This window comes from Podarcis vaucheri (genome assembly GCF_965113315.1).
Source record: "Podarcis vaucheri genome assembly, chromosome: 15".
NCBI lineage: Eukaryota > Metazoa > Chordata > Lepidosauria > Squamata > Lacertidae > Podarcis > Podarcis vaucheri.
In genome coordinates this window covers 42,331,800-42,347,065 of record NC_138753.1, presented here as the reverse complement: position 1 = coordinate 42,347,065, position 15,266 = coordinate 42,331,800, and the positions used below count along the sequence as shown (strand labels likewise).

The following is a 15,266-nucleotide window of genomic DNA, read 5'->3' as shown; positions in this document are numbered from 1 at the left end:
CACTGTTCCGCGGCACACTAGTGTGCCGCGAGATGTTGCCTGGTGTGCCGCGGGAAAAATTAAAAAAATTGAAAGATTTTTTTTATTAAAAAAGTCAAATTTTCGATTGGGGCGCCGTCACTAGATGACCCCTGGGGTTCCCTCCCTCTCTGCGCCTCCCTCCTCCTCCTCCGGGGAGGCCCTTCCTGGCTCTCGGCCAAGGCTTGGCGGCTGCCACTCACTCACTCGCTCGCCCACCCGTCCCTCCATCCCTGCACCCGGCCTCTCCCCCTCCGTCCCCGGCGCAGCGGCTGCCGGGATCCGTAGTCCCCTCGCCCTTGGGCTCCGCGCCCGCGCGGGGTGCGCAAACTACGTTTCCCAGCGTGGCCTGGCGGGCCGGGCGTTTTGTTTGAAGTGCTCTTCTCCCGGCCATGGAATGAGCGCGGCGGCCGGGCGGGCAGTGGCTCTTCCGCGCAGACCCCACGCAGCCTGCCTGCGCCCCCGCGGAGATCGGGCGGCAGGATGGAGCCCGGGGATCCCCGCGGAGGCGGAGCGGCGGAGGCTGCCCCCCAGGTAGGGCTGCGTCGGGGGGGTTATTTTTGCAATGCTGCATCCGTGCCGGAGGGGACGCATCGGACCGCGGGGAGACCCCTTGGCGGGCGTGCAAGGCAATGCATGCGTGCAGGCGTTGCATGGAGTGCAGTGCAATGCAATGGCAACGCGGCGCCCTGCATGCATGCATGCAACTTCCACCGGCGCTCTGGACTTGGCAGGTGAGGGGGGTCCCCAGTGGGTGGCAGAGAGAGCCGGGAGGGCGAAGAGGAGCCGGGGGGAGCAGCGCTGCTCCCCGAGCCGAGCCCGGGGGGAAACTTCGGCGTCGTTGCGCCGGGTGTTGGAAGCGGAGGCTGGCAGGGGCCCCTCACCTGCAAAACCTGGTCGCCTCTCATATATTTCGTGCATTGCATTCATCGCCCGCTTTCTCCTCCAAGGAGCTCCCGGGGGCGCGTGTGGTTCTCCCCGTGTTATCCTCGCAACAACAGCCCTGCGAGGTGGGTCAGGCGAGTGGCCCAAGGGAGCACCCAGGGATTGTCCTGGCCAGGTGGGGTGATTTGAACCCTGCTCTCTGCCCGGTCTTCGTCCTCATTTAGCCCCCACATGTGCATGACTGTGCATGACTGAGGTTTTCCCCCCTCGTCTTGGCTATGGTGTGAGTCTGTGCTGTTAATTAATGGGGTTCTGCCTTCGGAGAAGATGAGCCAGCCCTCAAGGAGGTGATTATGTAATTTGCTAGCAATTCATGTCCCTCCCGGCGTGACGCTGCGCGCTGACGTCACGGGGCTGTAATGGTGGTGTGCCTCGAGATTTTTTTCATGAAACAAGTGTGCCTTTGCCCAAAAAAGGTTAGGAAACACTGCCCTAGGAGCTCAGTGCAGCCATGGCTCTTGCCATCTTCACCACAGGAATATAATTTAAAAGTCCACGGGCACTTAGCAAATATTGAGGATTTTCACAATGCAAAATTTATAGGAGCATCACATTCAGACCAAAAAGAATGTATTTCCGGACATGCCTGTTATCAGATGCCTTCCAGCAATGTTGCTGACCCAGCAAAAGTTTGACACACAGGACTGAAAATATCCAAAGTTAACAAAGGTCAGAGTCTCTATGTAAGGAATACATATGTACTTGGATGTTAACATGTATTCATTTCAAATCTTGTTCTCTGAACATTTTTTGGGTTATATGTTGAGATAATCATTACATGTTTGCCACACTTAGTACCATGATATTTATTAAACTACCAAGGTTTGGTGATATTGCATTAATATGTACCACCCAGAGGAGCCAGTCATAGGAACCAGGGGGTGGGGAAGAAGTTCCACCTTCTTGGCACACATGCATGTGGCACATGCTCTTGCAAATACACTGTGCTTTTATGCACATCTTTTGCTTACACTAATATTTCATGGGTCCACCTTAAAAATGTAATGAAGCAGTCTTCATATTGTTAGTAAGATCATTGTTCAAAAGCGTGACATTTAGATGAAGATGTCAGTACCTGCCAAATATACTATAGTATCAAGAATAGCTATGTCTGCAAAGGCATCAGTGGCACTTTCTCACATGCTGTGTATGGAAAGTCAGGTGTTACAAGTTGCCCTTGTTTCTAGGCGAGTCCCACTTAGCAGCTTATGATTTGGCAGTTATGAAGTTTGGACAGGTGTGGGAACTGGACTGGATTTTGAAATAATTCTCAGTGCACAGGAGTTTCTATATAAAGGATTTAACTGCCAGGCAGATAGTCCTAAATACATCAGTGTCTGCATTCAAAATGGCATATCAAACTGAGGCAGACGTGGGTGTCCCAAAACAAAGTCCATCAAACTGCTGCTTGTGTGCAAACCTCGCTGAAATGCAGAACTGCTGCACTCTTAAACATGCGAAATGTTGATCATCTGATACCTAGTTTTATTCTGTAAGGCAGGCTTCCTCAACCTCACCCCTCCAGATGTTTTGAGACTACAATTCCCAGCATCCCTGACCACTGGGCCTGCTAGCTAGGGATCATGGGAGTTGTAGGCCAAAAACATCTGGAGGGCTGAGGTTGAGGAAGCTTGCTGTAAGGTATAGCGAGTCATGTGACTTGCTGATTTGAGCCAATTTTGGAAACATTTTTCACCTCTCTCTACCTCTCCACACCCTCCCAAGTATTATACCACATTGTTCCTGTACATCTGGTGTGCTGAACCTTTGGCCCTTCAGATGCTGTGAAACTACAACTCCCATCAGCCCCAGCAAGCACAGGGATAGTGGGAGTTTTGGATCAGCAACATCTTGATGGCCAGAGGTTACCCTCAACAGCTGTACTTCATAGCTGTTCTGATTATGCTCCGATTTCCAACCAATTGCAATGTGTTTTGTTTTCACTCTTCAGTTTTGTGTCCTGAAATCAACCTTGTCTTCTCTCCCCCATGCCAATCCAGTCTTCTGGTGGTATGGATACATTAAATGCTCCATGGAGAAATATGGTCAAAAGCAAGCCCCGATTTGTTTATTTATTTATTTCCTTAAAATTATATACTGCTTGAAAAAAACTTCAAAACGAGTTACAAAATAGATAAAACAATAAAATTATCTATTGACGTCTTAAACGTTGGAGACCTGCTGATGATCATAATTTCCCAACTTGGTCAATCTTTAGAGTACACATATATTTCACCTTAAATTGGTTGGACAGTATTAAGATAAAAATATTTGAAAGTTCAAATGACTCTTGAAACAGTTAGAAAGATGTGCAATATATTAGCTAATAAAAAACAAATTTTATCCATTTTCACATACAAAACTTACTCAGGGGGGATCATAGAATCACAGAATCTTAGAGTTGGAAGGGACCAAGGGGTCATCTAGTCCAACCCCCTGCAATGCAGGGATCTCAGCTAAATCCATCCATGACAGGCGGCCATCCAACCTCTGTTTAAAAACCTCCAAGGAAGGGAGAGTCCACCACCTCTTGTGGGAGTCTGTTCCACTGCCAAACAGCTCTTACTGGCAGAAAGTTTTTCCAAATGTTTAGTCAGAATCTCCTTTCTTGTAACTTGAAGCCGTTGAAGTCCTACCCTCCAGAGCAGGAGAAAACAAGCATGCTCCATGTGACAGCCCTTCAGAAACCCGGCACAGTTTCAGCTAGCGGGCTGGATTTATGAGCCTGCGGGCCGTAGTTGGGGGACCCCTGATATACCACATATCGGGAACCGCTGTTTGAGGATGATGGAAGCTATAGTCCACAATATCTGGCAAGCACCATGTTGCCTAGAACTGCTTTAGATATCATGGGCCTTGCAATGTTTGTTAAAGCTGGGTCTTCATTCCTTGAAATGAGCAGGAGGGCACCTCAGGCTCCAGGGGCCAAACACAGTGCTCTGGTTCTCTATCTGGCCCTTGGGACTGTTTCTTTAAACCACACCCTTCTTCTGCACACACACACGGCCTTTTTCATAGAATTGCAGATTTGGAAGGGACCCCAAGGATCATCTAGTCCAACCCCCTGCAACGCAAGAGTCTCGGGAATCTGGCACCTGGCTGGTTTCTAGCACTGCTCAGAACACAGCCTGGAGTACAGTAAAATGTGGCCTTTGGACTGAAAAAGGTCTCCCCAGTCCTGCCTTAAAACATGTGTGTTATATTTTCTGAGACTTCCATAAGAAAGGTCTGATTGGGGCGGGCGAGATTTATGGCTCCTTAGGGGTGGAGTTTTACACAAGAAGACCTGACTCTGATTATGCAGACTTCCATAGAATGGCTTCATCCACATGCTTCCGATTACACTGCACTTCGGCAGGGAGTGATAAAAGGCGAGAGGAAAGATAAGGAGGCACAACTGATGGGCGGAGTGGGGTGAGAGTCCATGGGGTCATGAAGGACAGATAATGGTTCAGGGCTCAGGAGCAGCCCCCAATTGCTGGTTCTATTCAGGACTGTCTTGGACTCCTGAGGCACCTGCTGTTAAGAAAAAAATGTCCAACGTCGGCTTATTTAAAGGGAAGATGGATCATGTGCTTTACTGGTGTGACTTCTGGTGGATCTGTCAGCAGATTGTCTTCATTGATTTGACCTTCGCTTTCAAGGTATATCAGCTGGTGTGCAGTGCTAGATGGCTGTTGCCTCTCTCAGTGATTTATTTTGTTTGTGTTGGATTTTGAGCACAAGGAAGAGCATGCTCCACAGTATATCGGATGCTGTGCAGTATATTTGAGTGCTGTGACACACTTCAGGGACATTGGCTTCTCTGCTGTTCGTCCTTTGCCTTTACGTCCTCCTTGTGGCAGGGATCGCTTTGCAGGTTTCTGGGCAGTGGTGTGAGCAGCCCTGTGTGCTTGCAAGGCCCCCACCTAGAGACTGTAGCAAAAAATAGCATGCCCAGGGGGGAGGAGACTCCAGGAAGTGGCACGTTCTCCAGATTCTCTGTTGCCCGTTGCAGCACTGAAGGATGAAAATAACCTCCCCCGTAATTATCACTGAGATACCAGTTACCATTTCAAAGAAAAGAGTCGCATTCATTTTGTTTGGCAGCAAGGGTGTTAACACAGATGAAAATACACAAGCAAATCGGTGTGCTGCGGAAGATGAAATGCTTCCCTTGTCAGTTCTCAAACATAATTAAATCCGTCCAGTCCAACACCAGTGCCTTGATGTCTGCTTGTTTCTTTGACCAAGGTATGGGAATGCACTATTTTTAACGGTGAGTTTCTTTGCTTCCAAATGCTTGCCTAGTTACTGCTCCAGTGGCTTATTTATGTGCAGAGTAGTTTGGTACTGTGTGTTGTAGTTATTAACAGAGCATCATTCTGTTTAGCCTTGCAACTTCATGTTCCCCCACCCCTTTGAGATAAAGTAGGTTGAAGGCTTGTCCACAAAGGAAAAGCAAGTTGCCTTTTGGATTAATTTTAATTGAAAAGCTAAGATCTACTGATATGCTAACTTTCAGTTGTAGCACTGCAGTAAATTTTCTTTTTTTAAATTGGTCTAATTCATTTTAGGGGGAAAAAGCCCTGTCCATTTCACCTACATCGGGAAGGGAAATCGTGTAGTGGACCAATCGGAGATATTCATGTTGGGTTTAACTGGAGAACGTGGGGATGGGAATGTGAGGGAATGCTGATTTTTATAGATGGATTTGGGAATTGCACCTGCTTGTAAGCCGACACAAATCCCAGTGCTGCAAGCTGATGCCCGAAGGGACCATTGACAACAAGCCCCCCCCCCGATTGATTTGTTGCTTAAAGTGAAGCTTTTAAGAGAAGGTTCCACACCCCATGAATTACAAAATCTGTACTGAACCATAGGCAGCTGGAGAAAATCATGAGAAGCTCCTGCAATATGCTAATGACCAGTTTCAATATCAGAAAAGTTTTAAGCCAACAAGCCTTATTGTGTTGTCCTCCAGGTTCACTTGATAGGTTCCTGGGTCTTATTTCTTGGTGAGACCATAATAATGTTTTGATATTCTGTTGGTAGTCGTCCCCGGCTCCCCAACTTTCCCTTCAAGATGCTATATAAAATAGGCACTCGGTGGTTTTACTGACTCATCTTAACTGCCTGCACAAAGTACGCATTTTGATTAATTAGGTGATTTAGCTCTTTTCGGAGCATTTTTTTCCTGTCAATACATTGGCTTTATAGCATTGTGCCATCCTGCATTAGTTTCCAAAGCCAATTTTGAGTTGTGTACTGTTGGAGGCACATTGGCAGCCCTCCTTTCTCTCTTTCCCCCTCCCCTCCCCCTTGCAAGGTTGGCTCAGTTCTTCCAATGCAGAGAATTTTACTGTTCTTGGTTGCCCTGCCAGTAGTAGTACAGCAGCATTTCCAGGCAGGATTGTAAAAGCATGCTCAGTTGCATCACTATCTTAGCAGTTAAGTAGTGCCATACCGAACAAGACCATCTTGTTACCCAAAGTGACAAACTAGATGCCTATGGAAAGTCCACAAGCAAGACACGAGGGCAATAGCCTCTCCTGCTGTTATTCAGAGCCATGCTGCCTTTGACCTCGGAGGTAATACACAGCCATCATGATTAGTAGCCATTGATAGTCCTACCCTCCATTGAATCTGCCCAATCCCTTTTTAAAGCCAATGATCCACACTAATGAGGCAGTCTGTACTTCAAACCAGGGACGCAGGTGGCACTGTGGTCTGAACCACTGAGCCTCTTGGGCTTGCTGTTGGGTCAGCAGTTCGAATCTGCATGATGGGTTGAGCTCCCATTGCTCTGCCCCAGCTTTTGCCAACCTAGCAGTTCGAAAGCATACCAGTGCAAGTAGATAAATAGGTACCGCTGCGGCAGGAAGATGAATGGTGTTTCCATGCAATCTGGCTTCCGTCACAATGTTCCATTGCACCAGAAGCTGTTTAGTCATGCTGGCCACATGACCTGGAAAGCTGTCTGTGGACAAACGCCAGCTCCCTCGGCCTGAAAGTGAGATGAGTGCCACACCCCATAGTCAAGTTTGACTGGACTTTACTGTCCAGGGGTCCTTTACCTTTTTACTACTCCAAACCACGATATATGCTTGATGCTTCAAATGAAGAATATCCTCAAATCAAGGAACTGTCTGGTATAAATGTTTTGGGCTTAAGAATGTTGCCTCAGCTTAGACCATGACTTGTTCTAATTTGAGTTTAGAATTTAACCATGATTTTAGTCTCTGAGCATACAGGCATGCCATGGTTCAAAGGTGCTTGCATGTCTGGTCTCATTTTCTGTCTGCTGAGCACTCCAGACTAGTTCATGGGTTGTCAATTCAGACATCCTTCCAAACCATAGTTAGCACACACCATATTTGGCAACCTCCTTCCAGCCACAATTTTTGCTTTTGGGTTGCTGTTGGATCACAGATATACAATTTCATACCAAAGGCACAGTTAAGATCCCTTATTTATATGCTGGCATGATTTCTGAACCAGGTCACTGTTTGCAAAGGACCCTTGAAAACAAATACAGAAACATGAACTGGAGCCAAGTAGCAGTCAGAGATAATTCAGAGTTCCGAGAGATCCTTCTGCAAATAAATTGGAAAATACAAAATCGTTTAAATGGTAAGCTGAGATGATATTAAAGGGGTAGTCAACAGTTTCATTATTACATGCTCAGCAGTTCACAGGACACAGAAGAGTGTATTTTCAGGTTAAAACTTAGCTTTGACTTTATATATCAGAGGTTGAGGATTTTGGAGTGTAAAAGTGGTTTTCTACATGGGCTCTGCCAAGGAGACCAGTAAAGAATTATTTCCAGTCCCTGAGGAATGTTTGGCGTTCTTTGAAAATGAGCCTGTGTCACCAGGGCTCCCGGGGCTTCTGTGATCTAGTGGATGGAGCCCAGAACTGAGGGGCTTTTGCCTGGCAGGTCAGGAAACTTTGTGAAATGGAGAAGGGCCCTGGTGGGAGTAGGATGTGGGCTTTGGTGGGAACAGAAGGCAGCACGTGAGTTTACTAGACCAGTGTTTCCCAACCACTGTTCCGCGGCACACTAGTGTGCCGCGAGATGTTGCCTGGTGTGCCGCGGGAAAAATTAAAAAAAATGAAAGTTTTTTTTAAAAAAAGTCAAATTTTCGATTGGGGCGCCGTCACTAGATGACCCCTGGGGTTCCCTCCCTCCCTCCCGCTCTGCGCCTCCCTCCTCCTCCAGGGAGGCCCTTCCTGGCTCTCGGCCAAGGCTTGGCGGCTGCCACTCACTCACTCGCTCGCCCACCCGTCCCTCCATCCCTGCACCCGGCCTCTCCCCCTCCGTCCCCGGCGCGGGGGCTGCCGGGATCCGTAGTCCCCTCGCCCTTGGGCTCTGCGCCCGCGCGGGGTGCGCGAACTACGTTTCCCAGCGTGGCCTGGCGGGCCGGGCGTTTTGTTTGAAGCGCTCTTCTCCCGGCCATGGAATGAGCGTGGCGGCGGCGGCCGGGCGGGCAGGGGCTCTTCCGCGCAGACCCCGCGCAGCCTGCCTGCGCCCCCGCGGAGATCGGGCGGCAGGATGGAGCCCGGGGATCCCCGCGGAGGCGGAGCAGCGGAGGCGGAGGCTGCCCCCCAGGTAGGGCTGCATCGGGGGGGGGGTTATTTTTGCAATGCTGCATCCGCGCCGGAGGGGACGCATCGGACCGCGGGGAGACCCCTTGGCGGGTGTGCAAGGCAATGCATGCGTGCAGGCGTTGCATGGAGTGCAGTGCAATGCAATGGCAACGCGGCGCCCTGCATGCATGCATGCAACTTCCACCGGCGCTCCGGACTTGGCAGGTGAGGGGGGTCCCCAGTAGGCGGCAGAGAGAGCCGGGAGGGCGAAGGGGAGCCGGGGGGGAGCAGCACTGCTCCCCGAGCCGAGCCCGGGGGGAAACTTCGGCGTCGTTGCGCCGGGTGTTGGAAGCGGAGGCTGGCGGGGGCCCCTCACCTGCAAAACCTGGTCGCCTCTCATATATTTCGTGCATTGCATTCATCGCCCGCTTTCTCCTCCAAGGAGCTCCCGGGGGCGCGCGTGGTTTTCCCCGTGTTATCCTCGCAACAACAGCCCTGTGAGGTGGGTCAGGCGAGTGGCCCAAGGGAGCACCCAGGGATTGTCCTGGCCAGGTGGGGTGATTTGAACCCTGCTCTCTGCCCGGTCTTCGTCCTCATTTAGCCCCCACATGTGCATGACTGTGCATTACTGAGGTTTTCCCCCCTCGTCTTGGCTATGGTGTGAGTCTGTGCTGTTAATTAATGGGGTTCTGCCTTCGGAGAAGATGAGCCAGCCCTCAAGGAGGTGATTATGTAATTTGCTAGCAATTCATGTCCCTCCCGGCGTGACGCTGCGCGCTGACGTCACGGGGCTGTAATGGTGGTGTGCCTCGAGATTTTTTTCATGAAACAAGTGTGCCTTTGCCCAAAAAAGGTTGGGAAACACTGTACTAGACAGTGTGTGGCTGGGGGTGCAGAAGGAACTGAAGACAATTTCAAGCCAAGTGGAAAACAGTCTGCCTCTTTGAGCCTGTCTCTGCACTCTTTGGAGATACCAAGACTAGTACAGTGGTACCTCGGGTTACAGACGCTTCAGGTTACAGACTCAGCTAACCCAGAAATAGTACCTCGGGTTAAGAACTTTGCTTCAGGATGAGAACAGAAATCTCGTGATGGCAGCAGCGGGAGGCCCCATTACCTAAAGTGGTACCTCAGGTTAAGAACAGTTTCAGGTTAAGAACAGACCTCCAGAACAAATTAAGTTCTTAACCCGAGCTACCACTGTAATGCTAAGATCATTAAAACCTCAGATCATACCTCTAGACCTGGCAAACCTGTTTTTATCTCATTCATCTGTGCATACCAGTGCCGGATTTAGGGGCCCCACTCTCTTGCCCCCCCCCAAATATACTTCTTCTTAATTGTATTTCACTATAAATATACTTATTCTTAATTGTATTTCAGTTCAACAACTACTTTGATAAAACACATATTTTGTTATGTGCAAATGGCTTTAGATACCTATTAGGTCCATAAATAACCATACAGTAATACCTCTGGTTACATACCATCCTCATTGCAAACGCTTTGGGTAACGAACTCCGTTAACCCAGAAGTAGGTCTCCTGGAAGCGAACTTTGCCCCAGGATGTGAACAGAAGGTTCCATTAGCAAAAGTACACCTCATGTTAGGAACTGTTTTATGATAAGAACGGACCTCCAGAACGAATTAAGTTCGTAACCGGAGGTTCCACTCTATAGCATATATTCAACACAAAAAACAGTGACAATTTGTTGTTGACAAAGGACAGCTGGACATATAAAGGGCCCCATGACCTTCAGTAGCTTAGGGCCTCATCAAGCCTAAATCCAGCCCTGGTGCATATACATGCAAAAACACACATGCCACATATTGTACTGTATATATATATTTTCCAGCTCAGCTTTACTCTCTAGGCTTTGAGCTTTCAAATCATTGCACTGCTACAAGATCGCAAAATCGTTTTGTTTGGCTGTTTGCAAGAAAAGGGCAGATTGGTAATGGTAGCAAAGGCCAACTGCCAGCTCTTAGCAACAAGCAACGTAATGCATTCTTATCTTCCTCTCTGATCCTCCTTCCCCTGGCCTCATTGCAGGACCATTGAGGCTGAGGCAGTGTGTGGTGGTGGGGAGACCGAATACAACAGTCTTGTTTTGTTCTTGGCAACCTGCCTTGTGCCACAAGGTTCCCATGGTTCCCATGTGTGAGGTGGGTACCCTTCAGGGGTGCTTGAGCAGTTGCTAGGGGCTGCTCAGCTTCTTCCTTTGTCTCTGTCCATCTCTGTCCTTCATTTCCTTCTCCCTTGGAAGTGGGTGACTAAACCTCACGCATCCACAGAATGCCAGTAGCCAGGCCTCTTGGATGCTCCCAGACAAAAGCCTCAGCACAGTGTATGTCTGTGTGCATGTGAGGGAGCGAGTGAGGGGACCACTTCTGCTTCTCTCCCCAATCTGGGGTTTGCAGGTGGAATAGCGGTACTTGGAGGGAAAGCTGAAGCTCACTTTTGGAACATCTGCCTTTGCACATGGAAGGTCCCTGGTTCATCTCTGCCCACCCACCCCCATCTCCAGGTAGGGCTGGGAGAGGCCCTAGTCTGAAACCCTGGAGTGCTGCTGCCAGTCAGTGCAGATAAGTGTTGAACAGGCTGAACCAGTGGACCACTTCCTACACTGTGGTGGTGGCTGCCTTGTGAACATCACGCCACTGCAGTTGGCTGTGGTCATCATTGGAAGTTAAGGCTGCAGGAGGGGGGGGGGTTAAGGTGAGTGACAGACTTCCGCCTCCTCAGCCCTGCCATTGCTAGACTACTGAATGTGGTGAGATCATGAGATGAGCAAAGGCCCCTTTCTCCACTGATGAATCTGCATTGGTGCAGAAAAATCCTGAAACAAGCAAAGCTCCTTTGAGCATGTATTTGCCTTTGCAGCCTTTACTGTTATATCCCGCCTTTCCTCCAGAAACCTCAAGGTGCCATGCACTGCTCTCCCTCTCCCCATTTTATCCTCTCAACAACCCTGTGGAGTGGCTCTTCATGCCGGTGCAAAGGTTTCTCAGTGGGCTGCTTCTTCCAAATGGGTAGCTTGCTGCTGGGAAGCAGCTGCCACTTCCCCTTTGCCCAATCAACAACTGAACGAATGGGAGGGCTTGGGCTCTGCCATTGTGTCCCCTATCTTGAGCACACACCCCAAAAAGAACATTCTTGTATTGCATTTAAAAAGTTTCCCTATTGCAGACATTTCTCCAGCGAGTTACAATAATCAAGCCTGGAGGTAACTGTCACATGGATCACTGTGGCCAGATCAGGGCGAGAAAGGCAAGGGACCAACTGCTTAATACGGCAGAGATGGAAAAATGCCACCTTTGCTGTGGCTGCAACCTGCCGCCTCCATGGAAAGGCTTATGTGGTGGCTATTGATGTGTTTTGCCTTTGACACAAAAATGAATGAAATGTGAGCTTGCTAAATAATGGTGCCTTTAGGCAAGTTCCTTGAGCCCCCCCTTTTTAGGGTCATGGTGTACCAGTTGTCAAGTGTCCTTTTTTTATTTCAAATGAATGTGCATCCCATCTTTTCTCCCCGCCTTCCCAATTTTATCCTTGTGACAACCTTGCAAGGTTAGTGCAGCTGACAATTTAGAAATGCTTGTTTATTCTTCCAAAGAGATCAGGGCAACATGCATGCTGATTCTTCTTGCCTTATATTCTCACAACAAACCTGTGAAATAGGTTGTGCTAAGAAATTGTGACTGCCCAAGGTGAGCTTTGTAGATAAGAAGGAACTTGAATCCAAATCGCAGGAGGAAGTTTGCCTCATCATAGTGCAAGTTTTTCTGATTGCTGTGTAAACGTATTTCATGAAAATGTACGCAGAAAATATATTAACATACATTTTTCTCTCTTTATTATACAGCAGATATAATTTCTACAGTAGAGTTTAATCATTCTGGAGAATTGCTAGCAACAGGAGACAAAGGCGGTAGAGTTGTTATCTTTCAACAAGAGCAGGAGGTGAGTTCTGTGTCAGTGTGGTCTGTTCATACCCACAACCCAATTTCCTCTAGAGCAAGGCAGTCCAATTTTTCATATCAAGTGGGTTGCAAGAGTACTTCACTACGGAACCCATGGGCCACACAGTGCCTCGTCACATGGGGTGGGGAGTGAGGCCAAAATTGGACGCCCCAAGACCTCATGACCCAGCTAAATGAGGCACTGGGCTTTGGGAGGGAGGCACAAGGCTCTGGCAGGGTGCTAGAGCCCGCCCACCTCCTTCCCAAAGCTGAGCAAGTGCTAAGTAGGCTTTGGGAAGGAGACAGGAGGACTCTAGGACCCTGTCAGAGCCCTTATGCCTCCTTCCTAAATCCCAGTGCTTCGCCTATGCCAGGCATGTCCAAAGTTCATTTTGGGGGGCCTAATCCGGCCTGCTGGTCAGTTTAATCTGGCCCCTGTGGCAGCCCAACAACTTCAATCCTAAAAAAAAGGTTAACAACTTTGGTTGGCCCGTTAGTTGGCCCTCACAGCCCTTCACTTCATCAAATCTGGCCCTCTTTGAAAAAAGTTTGGACACCACTGGCTTACGCTGTGGGGTGAGGACTGCAGGGTAAAAGGTTACTTGAGGGCCGCCAAAAAAGGCCTCCAGGGCTACATGTAGGCCACGGGTTGCGTCCACCCTGCTCTATGGATTTCAAGAGGGAATTGCATCTTTTACCTGAGAATTATGGCCAGTTGATGGTGCTCTGAGAATAAGTTGAAAACAAGAACTGCACCAAAAAGTACCAGCATGATATTCTACTGTTGTAACCCAGTGTGGACATGTTACATAGGAAATTTATAATTTATGGTAGCCATGACTGATTGTAAGGAAATACTGGTTAAAGATTAGGAATGCAGTTAAAAAATGTGCAAACCTGTGTGACTTTCTGCAGAAGTAAGTCCTATTTCATTCACTGGAACTTATTCCCATGTGCATATCTAGGGTTGTAAGAGCAACAAGCTTAATTACAAAACTACATGTTCAGTTTCTTTGGGCTGTTGTTTCTTTCCCACCAAACTGTTGTAAAAATAATCATACTAAGAAGTTGTTCCTTTACTATCTTATATGCTGAGTATTACAGAACAGATAATGCTGACCATTATCTAGAATATTCCAGTGCTTGTGTATTCCAAATCACTGTTGTATAAAACCTACAGAAGATTGATGATGCAACCAATTTATTGAAAACAGGTGGCCATTTATTAATTATTGGAAAAGTAAATCTGTTGGTATAAGATTTCTCCATTGATGTTGAATATATTTTGAAAAACAATTTAAAATCAGCAAGGGGTCAATGCTTTTTGGTGGAACACAAGCTTTTCATGCAGGAGATTCTAGGAAGCCATTGCCCCCTATCTATCTATTAGCAGGATTTGGAAATATATCTTTCTGCCTGATATGTGGAGAGTTGCTGCCAGCCAGTGTAGGTGAGGGGTTGTAAATGTTTTCTTCCGCTGGCACCTATACAGCCTAGATGAGCCAGAGATCTAGCCAGGTTTAAGCATCCTCATAGGTGCTTCATAGTTCTGCAAGAATTCTTCTGATTGTTCTTGCTCAGGAGTCCAGGGAGCAGCACTAATGCATCTTTTCCTTCTCCTTGTGTTTTTTTTAATCCAATCCATTGTGTGTAACTTACTGAAGCAATGCTTTTCCTACAGTCATTGAGTTTCAAGTAGCATTCTTCTTTTGTCCTATTAAAATCCTTCTCAAGTAGCCTACATTTGTGCCTGTAATAGATTGCCCTACATAGATTTTCTCTTGCAGTAAATATAACTGATATTGTGCCTTTGAACAGGCACTGAACATTTATGAGCACTGGAAATACCATGTCATATGAATAGCAAATGTTTTGTCTGTTTTCATTAAAATGGCTTTGAAACCACTCAACCAGTTTGTGCTCATAAGGTGTCCATCAGACAACCATGGTTCTTAGAAAGTACTGCACATCTGTTTTATGCATTTCATAGGTAAAGGTAAAGGGACCCCTGACCGTAAGGTCCAGTCGTGGCCGACTCTGGGGTTGTGGTGCTCATCTTGCTTTATTGGCCGAGGGAGCCGTCGTACAGCTTCCGGGTCATGTGGCCAGCATGACTAAGCCGCTTCTGGCGAAACCAGAGCAGCGCACGGAAACGCCGTTTACCTTCCTGCTGGAGCAATACCTATTTATCTACTTGCACTTTGACCTGCTTTCGAACTGCTAGGTTGGCAGGAGCATGGACCGAGCAACGAGAGCTCACCCCATCGCGGGGATTCGAACCGCCGACCTTCTGATCGGCAAGTCCTAGGCTCTGTGGTTTAACCCACAGCGCCACCCACATTCTTTCATTTCATTTCATAGAATCATACAAATCAGAGTTGGAAGGGACTGCGAGGGACATCTAGCCCCACCCTTCAATGCAGGAAATTTTATGCCTAATGTGGGACTTGAACCCACGACCCTGAAATTAAGAGTCTCTCTTTTGTGGCCTAAAAAGACAGGAGAGCCATCACTTTGGGCCTTTTTAAGTTAAGAAAAAAAGACACACAAGAGTTGACATGATAGGAATGCATAAAATTATACATGGTGCAATCAAGTAGATAGAGAAAGGTTTTTCTCCCTTTCTTGTAACTAGATCTCGTTCTGGAGGATTCAAAGAAAGGACTTCTTCACTTAGCACATTGTTAAACTATGGAATTGGCTTCCACAAAAGGCAGTGAGCGCCACCCACTTGGATGGCTTTAAAAGGAGATGAGACAGATTCATGGAGG

General features: G+C 47.9%; 1 protein-coding gene across 4 annotated transcripts in view; it reads left to right on the top strand.

Moving 5' to 3' along the window:
• PPP2R2A (protein phosphatase 2 regulatory subunit Balpha) overlaps positions 1-15,266 on the top strand; it is a 66,795-nt gene that overhangs the window by 35,234 nt on the left and 16,295 nt on the right. For 2 of the 4 annotated variants that reach the window (XM_082200506.1, XM_082200503.1), the window contains exon 3: positions 12,399-12,496. In XM_082200506.1, the coding sequence (XP_082056632.1) occupies positions 12,399-12,496 (98 nt within the window). The remainder of the gene's footprint in view (positions 1-12,398; positions 12,497-15,266) is intronic. The other 2 variants (XM_082200505.1, XM_082200504.1) reach the window with 1 other exon arrangement.